Below are 15,873 nucleotides of genomic sequence, written 5' to 3' on the forward strand. Positions count from 1 at the left end.
AAAATTAATAACTCCCAATCCGGATGTCAAAACGAAATAGCGTAAAAAACGAAAAGTGGGCAGGACGACAGGAGGGAAACAGGGAAAATACGGGACGGGGGTTCCGGGAGGGGTAAAGGGCGTTCACGTGCAAAAAACACAAAAAACGAACCAAAAACGCAATTTAAAAATTAATATCGAAAAATCCGTGCATCGGAATGAGGTGCAGCAAAAAGGAAAACTAGGCAAAAAGATGTGCCCGACAATCCTATCACATCAAAACAGAATTCCGACTGAGGTAAGACGCGTTCACATGGGAAAAACCCAAAAAAACAAACCCGAAAATGGGATCGGAAATTAATATCGGACGAACCGTTTACCGGAAGGTCATGCAGTAAGAAGGAAAAATGTCCGCAGGAAGGGGTGGCACCGGGTTATCACGTTAAACTGTAGTTCCGGCGGAAATAGGAAGGGTTCACATGTGAAAAACTCCAAAAATACTCCCGAAAAGTCATTTAAAAATTAATAAGTAAAAATCTAAACGTCGAAAAAGGGTGGAGAAAAAAGGAAAAAGGGAGGGGAAGGCACAGGGGACACGGCTGTCAAATCAAATTGGAATTCCGATACAAATAGGGCAGGTTCACATGGAAAAATGTCAAAAATACGCACGAGAAAGGCTTAAAAACCCGGAAAATTAATAACGGACAAACCATGTATCGGAAGGATACAGAATAAAAAGGAAAAATGTCAGGGGAAAAGCGTTGGTCAGGGCTATGACGTCAGATCACGGTTTCGAAGCAAGAAAAGCGCGTTCACATGGAAAACCGTCTAAATTGCGTAAAATGCTTCAAAAATTAATAACTCAAAAACCGTGCACCGGAACAGGGGTAGGTAAAAAGGAAAAATGGACCGTTCAATGGGAGGAACAGGGCTATAAGGTTGGATGTGGATTTAAGTGAACGTAGGGTGCATTCACATGGAAAAACCTCAAAATCAGGGAATGAAGGAAAACTGCAAGGAAACAGCCCCAAGGGTGAGTGAAACATAACCGGGCGGGTGGGAAGGGACCCCAGGAGGGTAAAAGCAAGTCAAGGCATTCATGCATGAGCAAGATAAGGCATATGCAGATGAGTATGCAATGTAGACGCGCAGGGACGCGTCCCCACACTTAAGACCTTAACGGATAGGGTTAACCGAGCATTAGGGACCCAGGACCACGCCACAGACCATCCACTGACTTCCCCACACTTAAAACATGACCGTCACTAAGAAACAGAAGTTGTAGGGTTAGAAAAACTTGGCCCATTTCGTCAAGAATCAAGGTTGAGTGTCAACGGCACGTCCAGTGTGGTTGTCGGCGCTAGAGGGACCAAGGCATCTTCTTGGCACACGTTCGTCATGGCAGGGACCACGGAGCAGCACCCAGGGAGGTAGCTGATGGAAGGAATCGCAGGAAATTCGTTGTCGAGGAGGGATATTGCACTCAACTCACAGTCACTCAAACGAAATGAAAGAACAGTCACTCGCCCCATGACTAATATCACATGAGAAAGAATGATTAAAACCCATATCTCATACCCGGTTGAGGAATCAACAAGGGGGGAAATGGTGCAGAAGGAGTATGCCAGGGTGCACGATTGACGGTGCATTAGTGCGTCCAACCCGTCTGGCATAGGTGCAAGGAGGAAGGCAAGGGAGCCTTACAGTGCAGTGTACAGAACAGGGTGATGTGTCTTGTATTGACGGTAAAGACCCATCCCGTGGGTGCATAGGGAAACGGGAACATACCTGACTCCAAGTGTCGTAACGTCCCTCAATCTCACCTCTCGGTATTTGATTGAAAAAAAAACTCCTGTCACACTCAGCCCACCCTCTGTCTCACTCTCTGTTGATAGTTACAGGAGGGCAGCCTTTTCCTGAAACCCATTGATGTAATCCTCACAGTCACTTGTGCAAAAGTGTATGCCTTGTGCGCATTTGATGGTGCAACAGTGCATCCCGCCCTGTGCCGGCATACGGTGCGAGAAGGAAGGCCAGGGAGCCTTATGGTGCAGTGCACAGAAACAAATCGTGCTTTGTGCATTGAGAGGCCCATCCCGTGCGTGCAACACTTCATTCACACTTCTCACCTCTCATTCGATTTGAAGGGAAAAGACTGGTCTCTTGACCCACCCTCTGTCTCACGCTCTGTTGATAGTTACAGGAGGGCAGCCCATACTCACTTCCCCATCCGGTTAGGATGAAAGCTCACATCACTCGATTGTTTGTCGATGAAGATCGCGTCATCAGTTGTTGAAGAGGCGTACCCAGGGAGGTAGCCATCAAATCGAACATTGTGTTGAATAGGACATGTCATCTGCTAGAGGACAGTTAGTTACTTTGCAAAGAGACCCATGACACAGCGTACCAAGGGAGGCAGCTTCGGAATTGGATCCGAGGGATATCAATCAATGAATCCACTTTCTGGACTGCTGGGTGTTACCACCTTTTCCACAGCCAGCTTCTCGCCCAAGGGTGTTTACCACCTTTCCTTGAAACGAGGCCCGCTATGACAGGGAATTGCTTCCTTTTCTCTCATAACAGATTTGTTTTGTTTTTTTTCTCTTTGATTTTTCTTTCTTTTTCTTATTTTCCCCTATTCCCGAGGGTGTTTCCACCTTTTCTCGAAGAATAGGTCGGCATGACAGGGACCTAAGTCCTTTTCTCCCATAACCGATATATTTTGTTTTTCTTTTTTTCGTTTTTTTCTTTCTTTCTTTTTCTCTTTTCTTCAAATTGAACAAGGGAATGGTAGAAAGACCATGTGTCAGAACCCACCTCGCCACTGTCGCTGGTGGAAAATAGAGGATAAGAGATCAAGGCTGGAAGGGGGTTTAGAGGGGACAGAGGGTTGCGTCCACCTCATCAGAAGTGATTGAAGAACGGCTATCAGAAGTAACATCATAAGAAGTACAATGCCGCGCCAACGAGGGAAAAGATCAAGTGTCCGTAATTGTCAAGATCCCCAAGGAGGAAAGTACTTCTTCAGGCGATATCCATTGATCAGAAAGGGATCATCAGAGGCATCAACGGTCTGCACTTGGACAGAACCATTAGGGTTGACGGCAAGTACCTTATAGGGGCCCATCCACCGCTGTTGGAGCTTGCCAGGAAACTTGCCAAATCGTGAATCATAGGCTAGGACCAAATCACCTTCTTTGAACTCCTTGTGCTTGATGAAGCTGTCATGGTAAACCTTACGTCGAGCTTGCGTGGCTTCCATGCACTGTAGAGCCATCCTACGAATTTCGTCCAAACATTCCAAGTGCAGGAGACGGCGTTGCAGTGAATCGTCATCCCCCAAACGCTCTTTGATAGCCACTCTCAACGAGGGTAGCTCCAGTTCAACAGGGAAAACTGCTTCTGTACCATACACCAACTGGAAAGGTGTTTGTCCCGTTGCTGCTTTATGGGAGGTTCTGTATGCCCAGAGGGCCTCTGTAAGTCGATCATCCCAATCACGACGATGTGCGGCAATTGTTCTTGTCAGAATCGAGCAAAGGATGCGATTGGTGACTTCGACTTGGCCGTTGGCTCTGGGGTAATAGGGAGTGGACTTGCGATGGCGGATCTTATACAATTCTGTCAACTCTTCCATGACTTTGTTAAGGAAATGAGTGCCTCTGTCACTTACCAGCTCTAAGGGACTGCCAAACCGGGTGATGATATTCTCGTACATGAACAGGGCCACGCTGTTACCATCGTCCCGCTTGAGGGCTTTAGCTTCACACCACTTTGTGACATAATCCGTACATACGAGGATGTATCGGTTCTGTTTCCTTCTGGTAGGAGGATCGATCGGACCTACAAAGTCGATGCCCCACTTCTCAAACGGCTTTAAAGGAAGGATAGGTTGCAATGGCATGGCACTTGTCTTCGTGGGTTTCCCCATTCTTTGACAAGCATCACATCTTTTACAGTAATCATAGGCATCTTTGTGGATGGTAGGCCACCAATATCCTGCTAGCAGAGCCTTCCTGGCTGTAGCTTCTCCTGCAAAGTGACCTCCACATGGCTCGTCGTGGCAAGCCTTCAAAACAATCCCAATCTCTTCTCCTGCAACACATCTTCGGAGCACTTCATCTTTGCCTTTCTTGTACAGTGCACCACCTAGCAGGGTGTATGGGGCTGATTCTAGCATGAGCTTCTTCCTTTCCCGACTAGAAATACCAGGAGGGTACTGTTGGGTTGCCAGTAGATTGGCAATGTCTGCATACCAGGGAGTTACAGTTTCGACCAAGAATAGGGAAGCATCAGGGAGGTCCGGATCATCTCGTTCCTCGTCTGCAGTTTGTGGGATACGCGACAGATGATCAGCCAGAACATGGGAACGACCAGGCTTAGTAATCACCTCAAAGTCAAACTCCTGGAATAAAAGGAGCCACCTCATCAATCGTCCTTTCACATCTGCTTTGTTCATCAAGAAGGACAGGGCCTCATGATCCACATAAAATTTAAAGTGGGTAGATAGGAGGTAATGGCGAAACTTTTCCAGGGCAAACACCATTGCCAAGCACTCCAGCTCGGTCACTGTATAGTTCCGTTCCCTATCAGTGACTTTTCGGCTTGCATAATAGATCGGTTGATCCAGCTTCGAGGAGCCCTTTTGGCAGAGGACAGCACCTAAGCCTTCAATTGATGCATCAGTGTGTACATGGAACTCTTTCGTCCAATCAGGAGGTTGCAGAATGGGTGTCTCTATCAGACACTGCTTCAGAGTGTGGAAGGCTTTGTCACATTCTTCTGTCCAAGTAAACTCTGCATCTTTCCTCAGAAGCTTGTGCAAGGAAGTTGCCTTTGTCGCAAAATGGGCTATGAACCTTCTGTAGTAACCCACATGGCCTAGGAATCCCCTCAACTGTTTGAGGTTGGTGGGTGCTTGCAGAGCTGAGATCTTTTCGATCTTTGCAGGGTCTGTTGATATCCCTTGTGCTGAGACAATGTGGCCCAACAGAACTCCAGAAGAGACCCCAAAGATGCATTTGTCGGGGTTAAGGGAAATCCCATACTCCCGGCATCGATCAAAGCATTGCTCCAGGTGGTCCCAGTGTTCACGGATCAAACTATAGACACAAAAGTCATCCAAATATACCTCAATAAAGTCGTGCAGATGATTTTGAAATGCAGCCATCATGACTCGTTGGAATGTAGCAGGGGCATTGCAGAGCCCAAATGGCATCACTCGGTAAGCGTAGGTCCCCCATTCTGTAGTGAAGGTTGTTTTGGACTGGTCTTCTTCTGCGATCTGGACTTGATTGTATCCACTGAATCCATCCAGAAGGGAATAAAGCTCATGTCCTGCCACTGTGTCCAACAGTTGGTCTGTGAAAGGGATTGGAAAGTGATCCTTCTTTGTCTTGGAATTAAGCTTTCGGAAATCCACACATATTCGCAATTTGCCATTCTTCTTGGGTACAACCACGATGGGTGAAACCCATTCACTATTTGCCACTGGATAGATGAACTCGGCTTCCAGAAGCTTCAGCAGCTCTACTTTCACCAATGTGGAATAATTCGGGTTCATTCGCCTCTGTCGTTGCCGTACTGGCTTGGCATCAGGCTCCAAGTCAATATGATGTTGACATATTGTGGGATCAATCCCCTTTAGGTCTTTGTAAGACCACGCAAACACGTCCAAATTTTCTTTCAACAAGTTGTACAAGGTTGACAACTCCTCTTCTGGGAGACTGCTACCCACCTTCAAGTGGCGTTCAGTGCCTTCTGCATCCACAAAGGTTAACTGCCTTTCACCTTCTACTTCACGGATGAAGGTCCCGCGGACTGCTTCTGGATACAGATCCGACTCCTTCAAAGGAGTGATGTCCTCTTCTGATGTCCCACTAGAACTCACTTCTTCTTTTGGTGTAGACTTAGGTTGCTCCTTAAGATGTTGAAATGGAATTAGAGCCGTTCCGGGTTTGGTTTTAAAATTAATTACCTCCTGGCTTGAAGACTCATCTTCTGAAGATACATCCAGGAACGTCACATAACAGGGACCCTCTGATGCCTGTTGGGTTTGTTGGATTGGTGCTTGTTGGCACGGTGCATCATCATCATCTTTCTTTGGCAAGGATGGGTTAGGACGGCATGAGCCACACTTAAAAGACGGCTTGCTCTTCTTTATCCATTTCTTATAATGGTTTTGCATATGAGAAGATACATTTACCAAACCAAATGGTACCATTGCCATTCTGTCCCATAGCATGAGCTCATCGGCTTCTGATGCTTCTGGAACTTCTTCCTCAAATGTATCCTCTTCAAGTGGGATAGACTCTTCCATTTCACTTGCATAATCCTCTTCGTCCATATCATATTCATCCTCTTCTGTCTCTGTCTCTGCTTCTGCTTCTGCTTCTGTCTCTGCTTCTGTCTCTGCTTCTGCTTCTGTAGGAGCTCTGTAACAGAAGAACAGATTCTCTGTTTCCTCTCCTGCCTCTGTCTCTGGCTCTGCTGTGGCTATATAACAGGGAGAGCAGTACATCCATGCTTCTATCTCACTGTCAGAAGTGATTTCAGAAGTCATGCCTGGTTCTGGCAGGAAGTATTCACCCATTGATAATGGCTTTGCATCTTTTGGAAGTTGGCTTACAGTATCCACTGTTAAGGAATGTGCCACTGTTTTCTTAGGAAGGATTTGTTTGACAGCATCTTCGTCTGCTGATGTTCCATCCGTAGCCTCGTTAGGGGAATCAGAAGATAATTCCAAGGAGGTGGATCCATGTCCTTTTTGAGAACCATACAGTTTCAGCACCACTTTGTTGGGTCCTCTGCCCAAGGTCAAAGTTCCTTTAAACCAATCCGTCCTTGCTCGGGCTTCAAAAAGCCATGGTCTGCCTAGTAACAGAGGATAGGATGTACCATAAGAGTTTGGCTTCACCACCAAATAGGTTAGCCAATAATCTTTTCCAGCCACTGTAGTCTTCACATATGGGAGAATGCCCAAAGGCTTGATTCTACTCTGATCCGCCAGTCTGATGAGCCATTGGGTTGGTTGCACACCTTGTAAGCCTAAATCCTTCATCGTCACATCCGTCATAATGTTCACGGATGAACCACCATCAATCAGTGCATTTGCAATGAAGCAGCCTTCTATCCACACACCAGTCTCTGGAGTACCCGGATCTAGAAAAGCATTAGCCACGTCCACTTCTTTTACAGGCTCTGGAGCCTTGTTGGACTTTGTTGCTGTTGGGGGAGCAATCCTTAAACCACGTCGTCTTGTTAGTATACTTTTGAACCTTTTCCGGCAACTGGGAGACAACATCAATAATTGTCGGAATGTGAGGTTTGGTTTAAAGGTATCTAGATCTCTAACCAGATCGTATTCCTTAATAGGATCCACTGGCTTCTCTAATCGGTTAGGGAATGGGGCAACACCCATTTTCATTTTCCCTCTTTCTTCCAACAGAGGCATTACAGAAACTTCTTCTGCCACTTGTGGCACTTCCTCCTCTTCTGTATCCTGGACCTCTGGTCCTGTCTCTGTAACTGTCTCTGTAACTCTCTGTGGCACTGTAGGGCTCTGTAGGGCACTGTTAGGCTCTGTTCTGTTCTGTTCTTCTAGTGGAAGACTGAACTTCACTGTTCTGGCAGGAGGGTTATTTTCTTTCTGGATAGGTGGTTCCTTCTGCTTTGCACGCGTGATGGCAGCAACTTCCAATTCCACCAAATTGGAGGTAGGCTCTTGGGCCTTGGCTGGACTATCAGTAGCACTGTTTTTCACGGGGGCTGGGCTTGGACAGTCTTTTGCAGTGTGGCCTTCTCCTTTGCATCGACTGCATAAGGGCTTGTAATCCACTGACCTTCGAGGATTTGGACAATTTGGTGAGATGTGGCCCTTTTCTCCACATCTGTAACACTCCACTTCTGATCTCTGACCACCGCCAGACTGTCTTCCTCTGTAACTTTGAGAAGGAAATCTTCTGGGTCCGAAATTAGGACCAAATTCTCTAGGCTTGGGTCCAATATCTTGTGTTGTCATTTTGGATTCCAGCAAGTTAAATCTTGCGTCTTCTTCCTTCCTTCTCCTATCATGCATCTCCTTCAGGGAGCAAATGTCCTCTGTATGGTTCTTCCGCAAACAGTAGGAACAGAAGGCTCCAGGGATGGTTGGTTTCCGTGTACATTCAGTGGCTAAATGGCCTGCTTGATGACACTTACCACACCAAGTATTTGACCGCATCACATCTCTTCCTGCTCCTGCAACGTTGGATATGCTCGCTGTGTTCACTTTCAACGTCTGTAGTTGCTCTGTAATCACATCCATCAACTCCTTTTTGATGTTTGCAACTGAGTTGGATAAATAATCCTTCAAGCTTTCTCCTCCAGACGTACTGGTAGGAGGGTTTTGAGGAGTCTCTGTAATCACTGCATAAACGGGTTGGGCTGGTACAGAGGGGTCTCTGTTCTGGTTCTGACTCAGAGCTCCTGTTTGAACTGTTGGCTGTTGACTCCAGTTGGTAGGGTTCCACTGTTGCTGCTGATTTGGCATTGAGGAAATTGGTTGAGACCATGGTTGTTGTGGTGGAACCACCATTTGAGGCATGGATTGTGGCCACTGAGGATTTGGTGCACTGTACTGTGATACCGGGGGCATCTGTTGGTATGGATAAGGAACAGTCCCTGGGACTGCATTTGGTGGGTACATCATTCCTGGCACCAGAGGAGGTAAGACTCCTCTTCCTGTATTCATTGCTAATCTAGCTTCCACTTCATCGTACAGTCTTGCACCTTCTGTTGCAGCTTGCAGGGTGGCTGGTCTTTGTAGCTCCACAAACTTACGGACTTCTGGTTGTAATCCTCTGAGAAACACTCCCTTCTGAATGCCATCATCTAGATTATGGTTAGTCCATCTCTTCAGGATGGATTCCATTCGTGAGACATAGGCTTCCACTCTTTCTCCAGAGGACTGACTTAGGTTCATAAATTCCTCTCTCATCCGCTCTTCAAAACCTTCACGCCTGAATTTAGTGAGGAAGGCCAACTTCAGGTCATCCCATGTGCCAAAAGTTCCTGCTGCTTGTCTCTCATACCACTGAAACGCCGCGCCCTTGAAAGTGGCGGGGAATATTGCCAACCAATGCTCAGGGGTTCTGGCATTGTTAGCCACACATGCTACCATAAACTCTGCTACATGAAGATCGGGGTCTTCATTGTACTCTCCCTTAAAAACTGGCAATGGGACTACATTCGCTGGTCTGTCATCAATATTTCCAGGACGGATCTGGCTTGGAAGTGGACCTCCAGCAGGAGGAGGAAGGGCTTGATGTGCCATTGGGACTTCTGTAAAGAGTTCCGCAAGGGCGTCAAAGGCGGCTTCTGCTGCGAGCTCGCTCTCGGCTCTGATTCTTGCTTTCTCTCTTCTCACGTACCTCTGGACTCGTTCTAACGCTTGCCTTTTTATTGCGTCATTCATCAGGGGGTTGGCTCCACTATGTTATTAGTGCTCCACAGAGGGTTAACAGAAGGCTTCAGTCTCTGGAGGACTCTCTTGCCAACATTTCTTCTACTTCTTTCTTTTCAACGTCCCTAAATTCTGCTTTCATGCCACTGCACAGAGGAAGGTATTCGGTTCTGAAGGTGTCATAATGCATACGTCTGAGCATTGTGGTGGTGCCATCATCATAGTAATGCCAGCTTCTGATGGTTTCAATAGTGTATGTTGTGAAAAACACTCTGTCTACCAACTTCCAGTGGGTTGCTAATTGGACAAACAGAAGATTATCAGTACACCAAGCATCCCATGTATCTTGCTGTTGAGCATCCACAAACAAATTCCAACTCTTTTCCTTCTTGTCCCTGTGAACCTCTACAGACCAAGACTCCTGAAGCTTCTTCACAATCTCCCACTTGATGTTGTCTGGAAACTTCTCAATGAATGCCAAATCTTCCATGGATGTTCATTCTCTCTGTTTCTGCTCTTCAGTTTGTTCCCAAACAGTTTGCCACCAAGATGCAAGTTTCTGCTGCTTCAACAGGAAGAGGAAACTGTCCACCACATAGAGCATGCATCATGATGGTGATGTGTTTCCGCCATTGTGGGATGAACTTCTTGTGGAAAGTGGCTTTTATTATGAGAAATTCCAACTCTTCAGTGGAAGAAGGAATTTTACAAACATCCATTGAATTCTTCTCTTCTTGGCAATGCCAATTCCTTCATTTTCAGCCTCTTTTGGTGCTTGTTGATGGCAAGTTTCCCCGGCTGCGCACCAAAAACATGGAGCCCCGAGAGGAACACCAAGGAAAAGGGAATTCTCTTGCAAGAAAATCTATCTTGTAACATCAACAAGCTTGTTTATCATGTTTCATATTGTCACAATGAAGAAAAGAACACCAGGCACCACAAATCTTCATGCAGCATCATGTAAATCTCCCACGGTTTTTAATAGAATCAACCATATTCTTCAACATCTTCACAAAATCCATCAATATCACAAAGAAAACAAAGAAATACACCATCTTTGAATGAAAATACATCACATAGTATTCATCTTCAATATCTTCATAGTCTTCTCTCTCAATCTCTCATATACAATCACTCTGTTTCAATAGAATTGACTATCTCTGATTCTCTCTCACACACTCCATCAATAATACATCATATCCTCACTACAATCTCTCAAAAATTACTCTCAATAATCACTCTTAGGTCGTGGATACCCCTCCCAAGAGGTATGTCTGATATGAAGAGTCACCAGAGCCACTACAGTGTCTCTTCACAGCTCACTACTGTCACTTCACTCTAGTCTTCTCTTGAGTCTTCAGCAGCTACTTCTTCCACTTCTTTCAGCTCTTTTGCACTTGTATTCACCTCTTTCCAAGGTTAGAAAACTTTCCTCAAAGTCACACATACATTCCACAGAACACTTACAGAACAGTCTACAGAACAGTACCAGAACAGTTACAGTACAGAGACAGAACAGAAACAGAACAGAAACAGAAGCTCTACAGAAGACCTACAGAAGGTTACAGAAGGTCATCAAAACTACATAACTCACTCTCAAACCATTCAAAACTCTCACAAACCATTCACTAAGCTTTCACAATATCTCATTCTTCATCAATCCATACTCCATCCCTCCTTACAGAAGACAATCAGAACAAAAACAGACCAAAACAGAACAAAACAGAAGGTATACAGAACCATTCAGAACCTATCAGAACATCACAGAACCATCAACAAACATCATGATCTTCCAAAACACAATCAATATCATCCAAAACACTCTCAATCCACTTCCAAATCAATCAATCATCTCATAAAATCAACCATTCAGCTCTCAAAAACAACAAAAATCAGCCAAAAAACAAGTCATTTCAACACTCAACAATAGACCATGGATATTGAGTGCTTGAGAATTGAGGATTGGGATGACATACTAACGTTCTTCGAAAACCAATCATAAGCAATATGTGTAGAGATGGACACCTAGAAGAGTCCACCAATTAATCTAGATGCCATTTTTAAACTGGTCAAAGGATATTTGCAAGGATATTTTAATGATTCCGGGTGATGCACTTGTATGACAATAACCCTATGCAGTGAATCCCAAGCATACACATGATGTTAAAGAAGAAATTGATAAACTTTAAATAATGGACTCATCTATGAGATCAAACACACAAATTGGGTATCATTGACGATCATCACATTGAAGAAAAATGGCAAAATCCAAGTGTGTATTAGTTATCAGAAAGTCAATGCCACCACAAAAAGAGACAACTATCCTCTTCTATACATATAGCATATGTTGGAGAGAGTAGCAAGAAAGAAGGCTCACATATGCCTTAATGGTTTTTCTAGATATAATGAATTGTAGGTTCATTCAAATGAAAGGCACAATACAACATTTGCCACTTATAGTAAGGACTATTTACTTACAGTATCATGCCCTTTGACTTGACTAATGTTGCTACCTTTTACCAATCATGTGTAATATTCAAGAACATGCTGAGGAAGTGGATTGAAGTGTTCATAAAAGACATTTGTGTCCACACCAATTAGGAAGGATACTTCAAAAAAACTAGATCTAGTCTTTGAAGGTTGTCCACAATACAATCTCTCATTGAACTACTTAAACAACTAATTCTAGATTAAGCATTGATGTTTTTTGGGGCATGTTGTGTTGAAGAATGGGATTGCCACAGACTTCTCTAAAGTTAAAGTGATAGTTGAACTTCCACCTCCAACCAACTACAAGGGTGTTTAATGCTTTCTCAACCATAAAGGATGAAGTATATGTTGATTCCTAGATCTTTGCACAAATTTCTTGCTAAAGTAGGAATGCTATTATACATATGAGACTCTTAAGAAGACTTTGACTATTGCACCTATTTTATGAACCCTAGATTGGACAATCACATTTTATATGCATAATATTGATACTCCTAAGTTTGATGTTGGAACAATATTGTGCCAACCTGGAGAGCATAATATGGGCTTCCCAATGAGTTCTATAAGTAGGCAACTGACTGATACTGAGATAACTACTAGATCATTAAAAGGGAAGGATTAGGAACGGTGTTTGTCATTAAGAAGTCTCATCATTATCTTTTAGCAATACCCTTCACCTTTTTGGTTGATCATCAGGTATTGTTGTATGTTGTTAAAAAGCATGCATAATTGGATGAATTGCTAGATGGTTACTTTTATTGCAAGAATTTGATATCTCTATCATTGTTTGCAAAGGCAAATGTGATTATATAGTAGACCATATATCAAGAGTAAAAAATAGGGAACTCAAAGAAAAGGGAATCATCAATGACCTTTTTAATACCCTTTTTTTTTTGAATTTCTCAAGAAGAGGAGCTGTGCTACAGAGCATACCTTACTCCATATTGGGTTGATGATATTATTGATATTCTTGAAAAAGAAATTCATGATCGCCTAATCAAGAAGGCAAGGATTAAGCATCTTCTCCTTCAAACACGACCTTACCATTAGGATGATTATATTGATTGGGTTAGGGTAGTCTTATCAAAAGAAGTGTCTGCAAACATGAGATGCATGGTGTGCTTATTGAAGTAGATAGGGAAATTATGGGGGAAAATTACAGGAGAACGCTTTGATAGAGACCCAACATAAGGAGAATCCTTCAGTCTTCTTTAAAGTTGCCCATTCTATCCCATGATGTCACTTGTTTTGTAAAACATTGTGTTGATTGGTGCTTTACAAAAGCACCAATGAAAAAAGATATAATGGAGTGGCATCGATTAGATAGCCAATCAACCCTTTGAGAAGTGGGGCATTAATTTCATTGGCCAATAGCCTAGTAGTTGCAAGCAAAGTATATAATCATACATACAAGGATTGAGAAAAGGGCCACTTAGAAGAATGATGCCACAACAACAATTAAGTTTTATGGAGCAAGTCATTTTCTAATTTGGCTGCCCCATGGGAGATAGTGAGCAACTAGGGGGATCATTCATCATTGAGGTGATTGTACATCTATTATCCACCTTCATGTTTTTTTATAATAAGTCATCATCCTACTACTCTCAAGAAAATGGTTAAGCTGAGTTAACTAATAAGATTTTGATCGATGTTCTAATAAAGACAATTTAAACCCCTAAGAGTGACTTGGATAATAAGTTTATGAAAGCCTTGTGGGCATACCAAACAACCCACAAAATCATAATAGGAAAGACACCCTTCAAGTTGACATATAGAACATACACAATCCTACTAGGTGAGTTCTTCATTCTCATTTGGTTATTCATTTGATTAAAAATCACAAAAAACCATGCACCATTTGAATGGTGCAATAGCAAGGCTTCTTAATCATCCTCGTAAAGCTAAGAAGCATTGCACATTTTCATTGTAGGGCAGGGGCTATAGAAGAGAAGATTTAAAAATTTCAACAAATTCAATGAACTCTAGGATCCTAAGGGAACTATTGTTTTATTATGAGAGGTTGAATTTTGAATGAGTTTTGCCTTAAGAACTATTAATTCTCTAATTATACTTTGAGTTGTGGATATAAACTTAGGTAGAATGGTAGGACCCAACAATAAGATTGTACATGAAAAGCTTGGTAGACCCAAGCTTCCCTTCATTAATGTGAGGAGCGGTCTAAATATGGCACGAACTTGGATATTTGGAAGCATCACAACTTGCATTATTGGAAATTTCAAAATCTTGGTAAAGTTGTGTTGATAAATACGACATATCCTAAGCCATACCCTATGGATGCATGTATCTAAAATAGAAGCATATGTAAAGTGTCCTTAAGTTGGGGTATCTATCTTTGGAGGATACCACTTATTATAGTTGACTTTGAGAATGGAAGAAGAATAATGCAGTCAAAGATAACATGTAGCTCCTAACCTCTAATTTGCTCCATCTCTCGGACCCTCTCCACTTCAGTTTATCATTTGGTATCAGAGCATTACAGAGAAGTACCATCTAGGAAAAGAGCTCGGCAGGGGTGAATTTGGCATCACGTATCTCTTGGAAGGTGTGTATGAAGATGAAAATGCAATACATCTGGTGATGGAGCTCTGTGAGGGAGGAGAGCTTTTTTGATCGAATTGTAGCTCTGAGAGAGCTTAGTATGTACAATGACACGGGGAACACCTGCAGAGTCGTCAACATCGCCATTCCTGGGAATCGGAGGGGCCTCTTTTCTGAGTTTGATTCCTTCTGATCTGCAGCAATTTCCCATGGTTCAATGTTGGCAAGCATTAACGACCTCCCGACGAGCAGGAAACGTCTGTTGTGAAGGCAATTGTGGCACAGGTAGTAGCCACTGCTGAGGGATCTGATGTGTTGTCTATTGCGATGCTGTTTACTGATCTAGCCGAGTATCAACAATGCCTTTTTTAGCCCAATAAGCATGAGGTCTATGATCCAATGTATATAGCCCTGCTAATCGCACAATTGTGCCTCCTGCTCTTAAAACCTCCTCCTCAGCTTTCAAAAGAACATTTGTCCTCAGATTTCTGCCGATTGGAACAGTTGGTGTGTCCTCATCACAAATACTATCACTGCAGTCATACACAACACTACTGGAGGTAAACAGAAATACACCCTCTTGATTCCATTGCTCTCCAGCTAGCCTGAGCTCTGAAGCATAGTCTGAACTTCCAGATGGAGGTGTACAAAATATCACATAAGGAAAGTGGTCCCCAGACAGGCTGCCTTTAACAACTGGGGATATTCCTAGTGACTGCAGCTCATGATGATGTGATGTGGTAATTGTTTCACCAACAACAGAAGAACTGGGATACTCCTTCATCCATAATCCTACAACTAGCCTTCCTAAGACCCCAGGTCCAATTACAAGTAAATCATTCATTGTGGGTAGAGCAGAATGTTGTCCTTCTTGAGTCTCTGGGACTGCTGTCATTGGTGGTGCCATGATGCATACCACTGGTTGCGAGGACGAACGACAGAAGCTGATGTTCGTGGCTGATTTGTATCCGAACCTCAATACCAATCGATGATAATGCTTCTGGGAAAATTTTTGTAGCTTCAGCTTGATATGTTCTTCCAACTTGGCACAAAAAAACTGCATAAAATTTGCAGGAAGATGGTCAACTTTAGACCCATGTTTTGATGTATTTCGGGTCATATGGACATCGTTTGGGATCCGAATTGGATGTTTCTATTGGGGGTAAAGGCACCTCTGCCTAGTCGCCCGTGTATTACTACACTGACAGTCACCGCCATTGCACATTGCAGGTGGCAGGCGCTCGTCACTGTCACTTTATTCTTTATTCTTTTAGTGACAGTTTGAATAAAGGAAGGCCCGGTCACACATTGTGACTGTTGGAGTTCCCATTTCTTGTCTCTCTCTTTCTTGCTCTTGCTCTACCGCCATAGCTCTCGAGTCCAACCTTCGATTCGTCGCTCCC

At 43.6% G+C, this 15,873-nt stretch overlaps 1 protein-coding gene across 1 annotated transcript; it reads right to left on the reverse strand.

The window, feature by feature from the left end:
* Nucleotides 1-14,804: 14,804 nt before the first annotated feature.
* Nucleotides 14,805-15,377, reverse strand: LOC148027954 (uncharacterized). The gene has a single exon (XM_087689896.1). It carries the CDS (start codon nt 15,375-15,377, stop codon nt 14,805-14,807), a length of 573 nt encoding a protein of 190 aa, XP_087546022.1.
* Nucleotides 15,378-15,873: the final 496 nt, after the last annotated feature.

Source organism: Lygodium microphyllum, chromosome 12 (genome assembly GCF_053477565.2).
Source record: "Lygodium microphyllum isolate KBCC chromosome 12, Lygodium_microphyllum_v1.1.10, whole genome shotgun sequence".
NCBI classification, from domain to species: Eukaryota; Viridiplantae; Streptophyta; class Polypodiopsida; order Schizaeales; family Lygodiaceae; genus Lygodium; species Lygodium microphyllum.

Excerpts from the sequence above, each read along its gene's own strand:
- LOC148027954 (XM_087689896.1), bottom strand. The coding sequence starts at position 15,377 with ATGGCACCACCAATGACAGCAGTCCCAGAGACTCAAGAAGGACAACAT.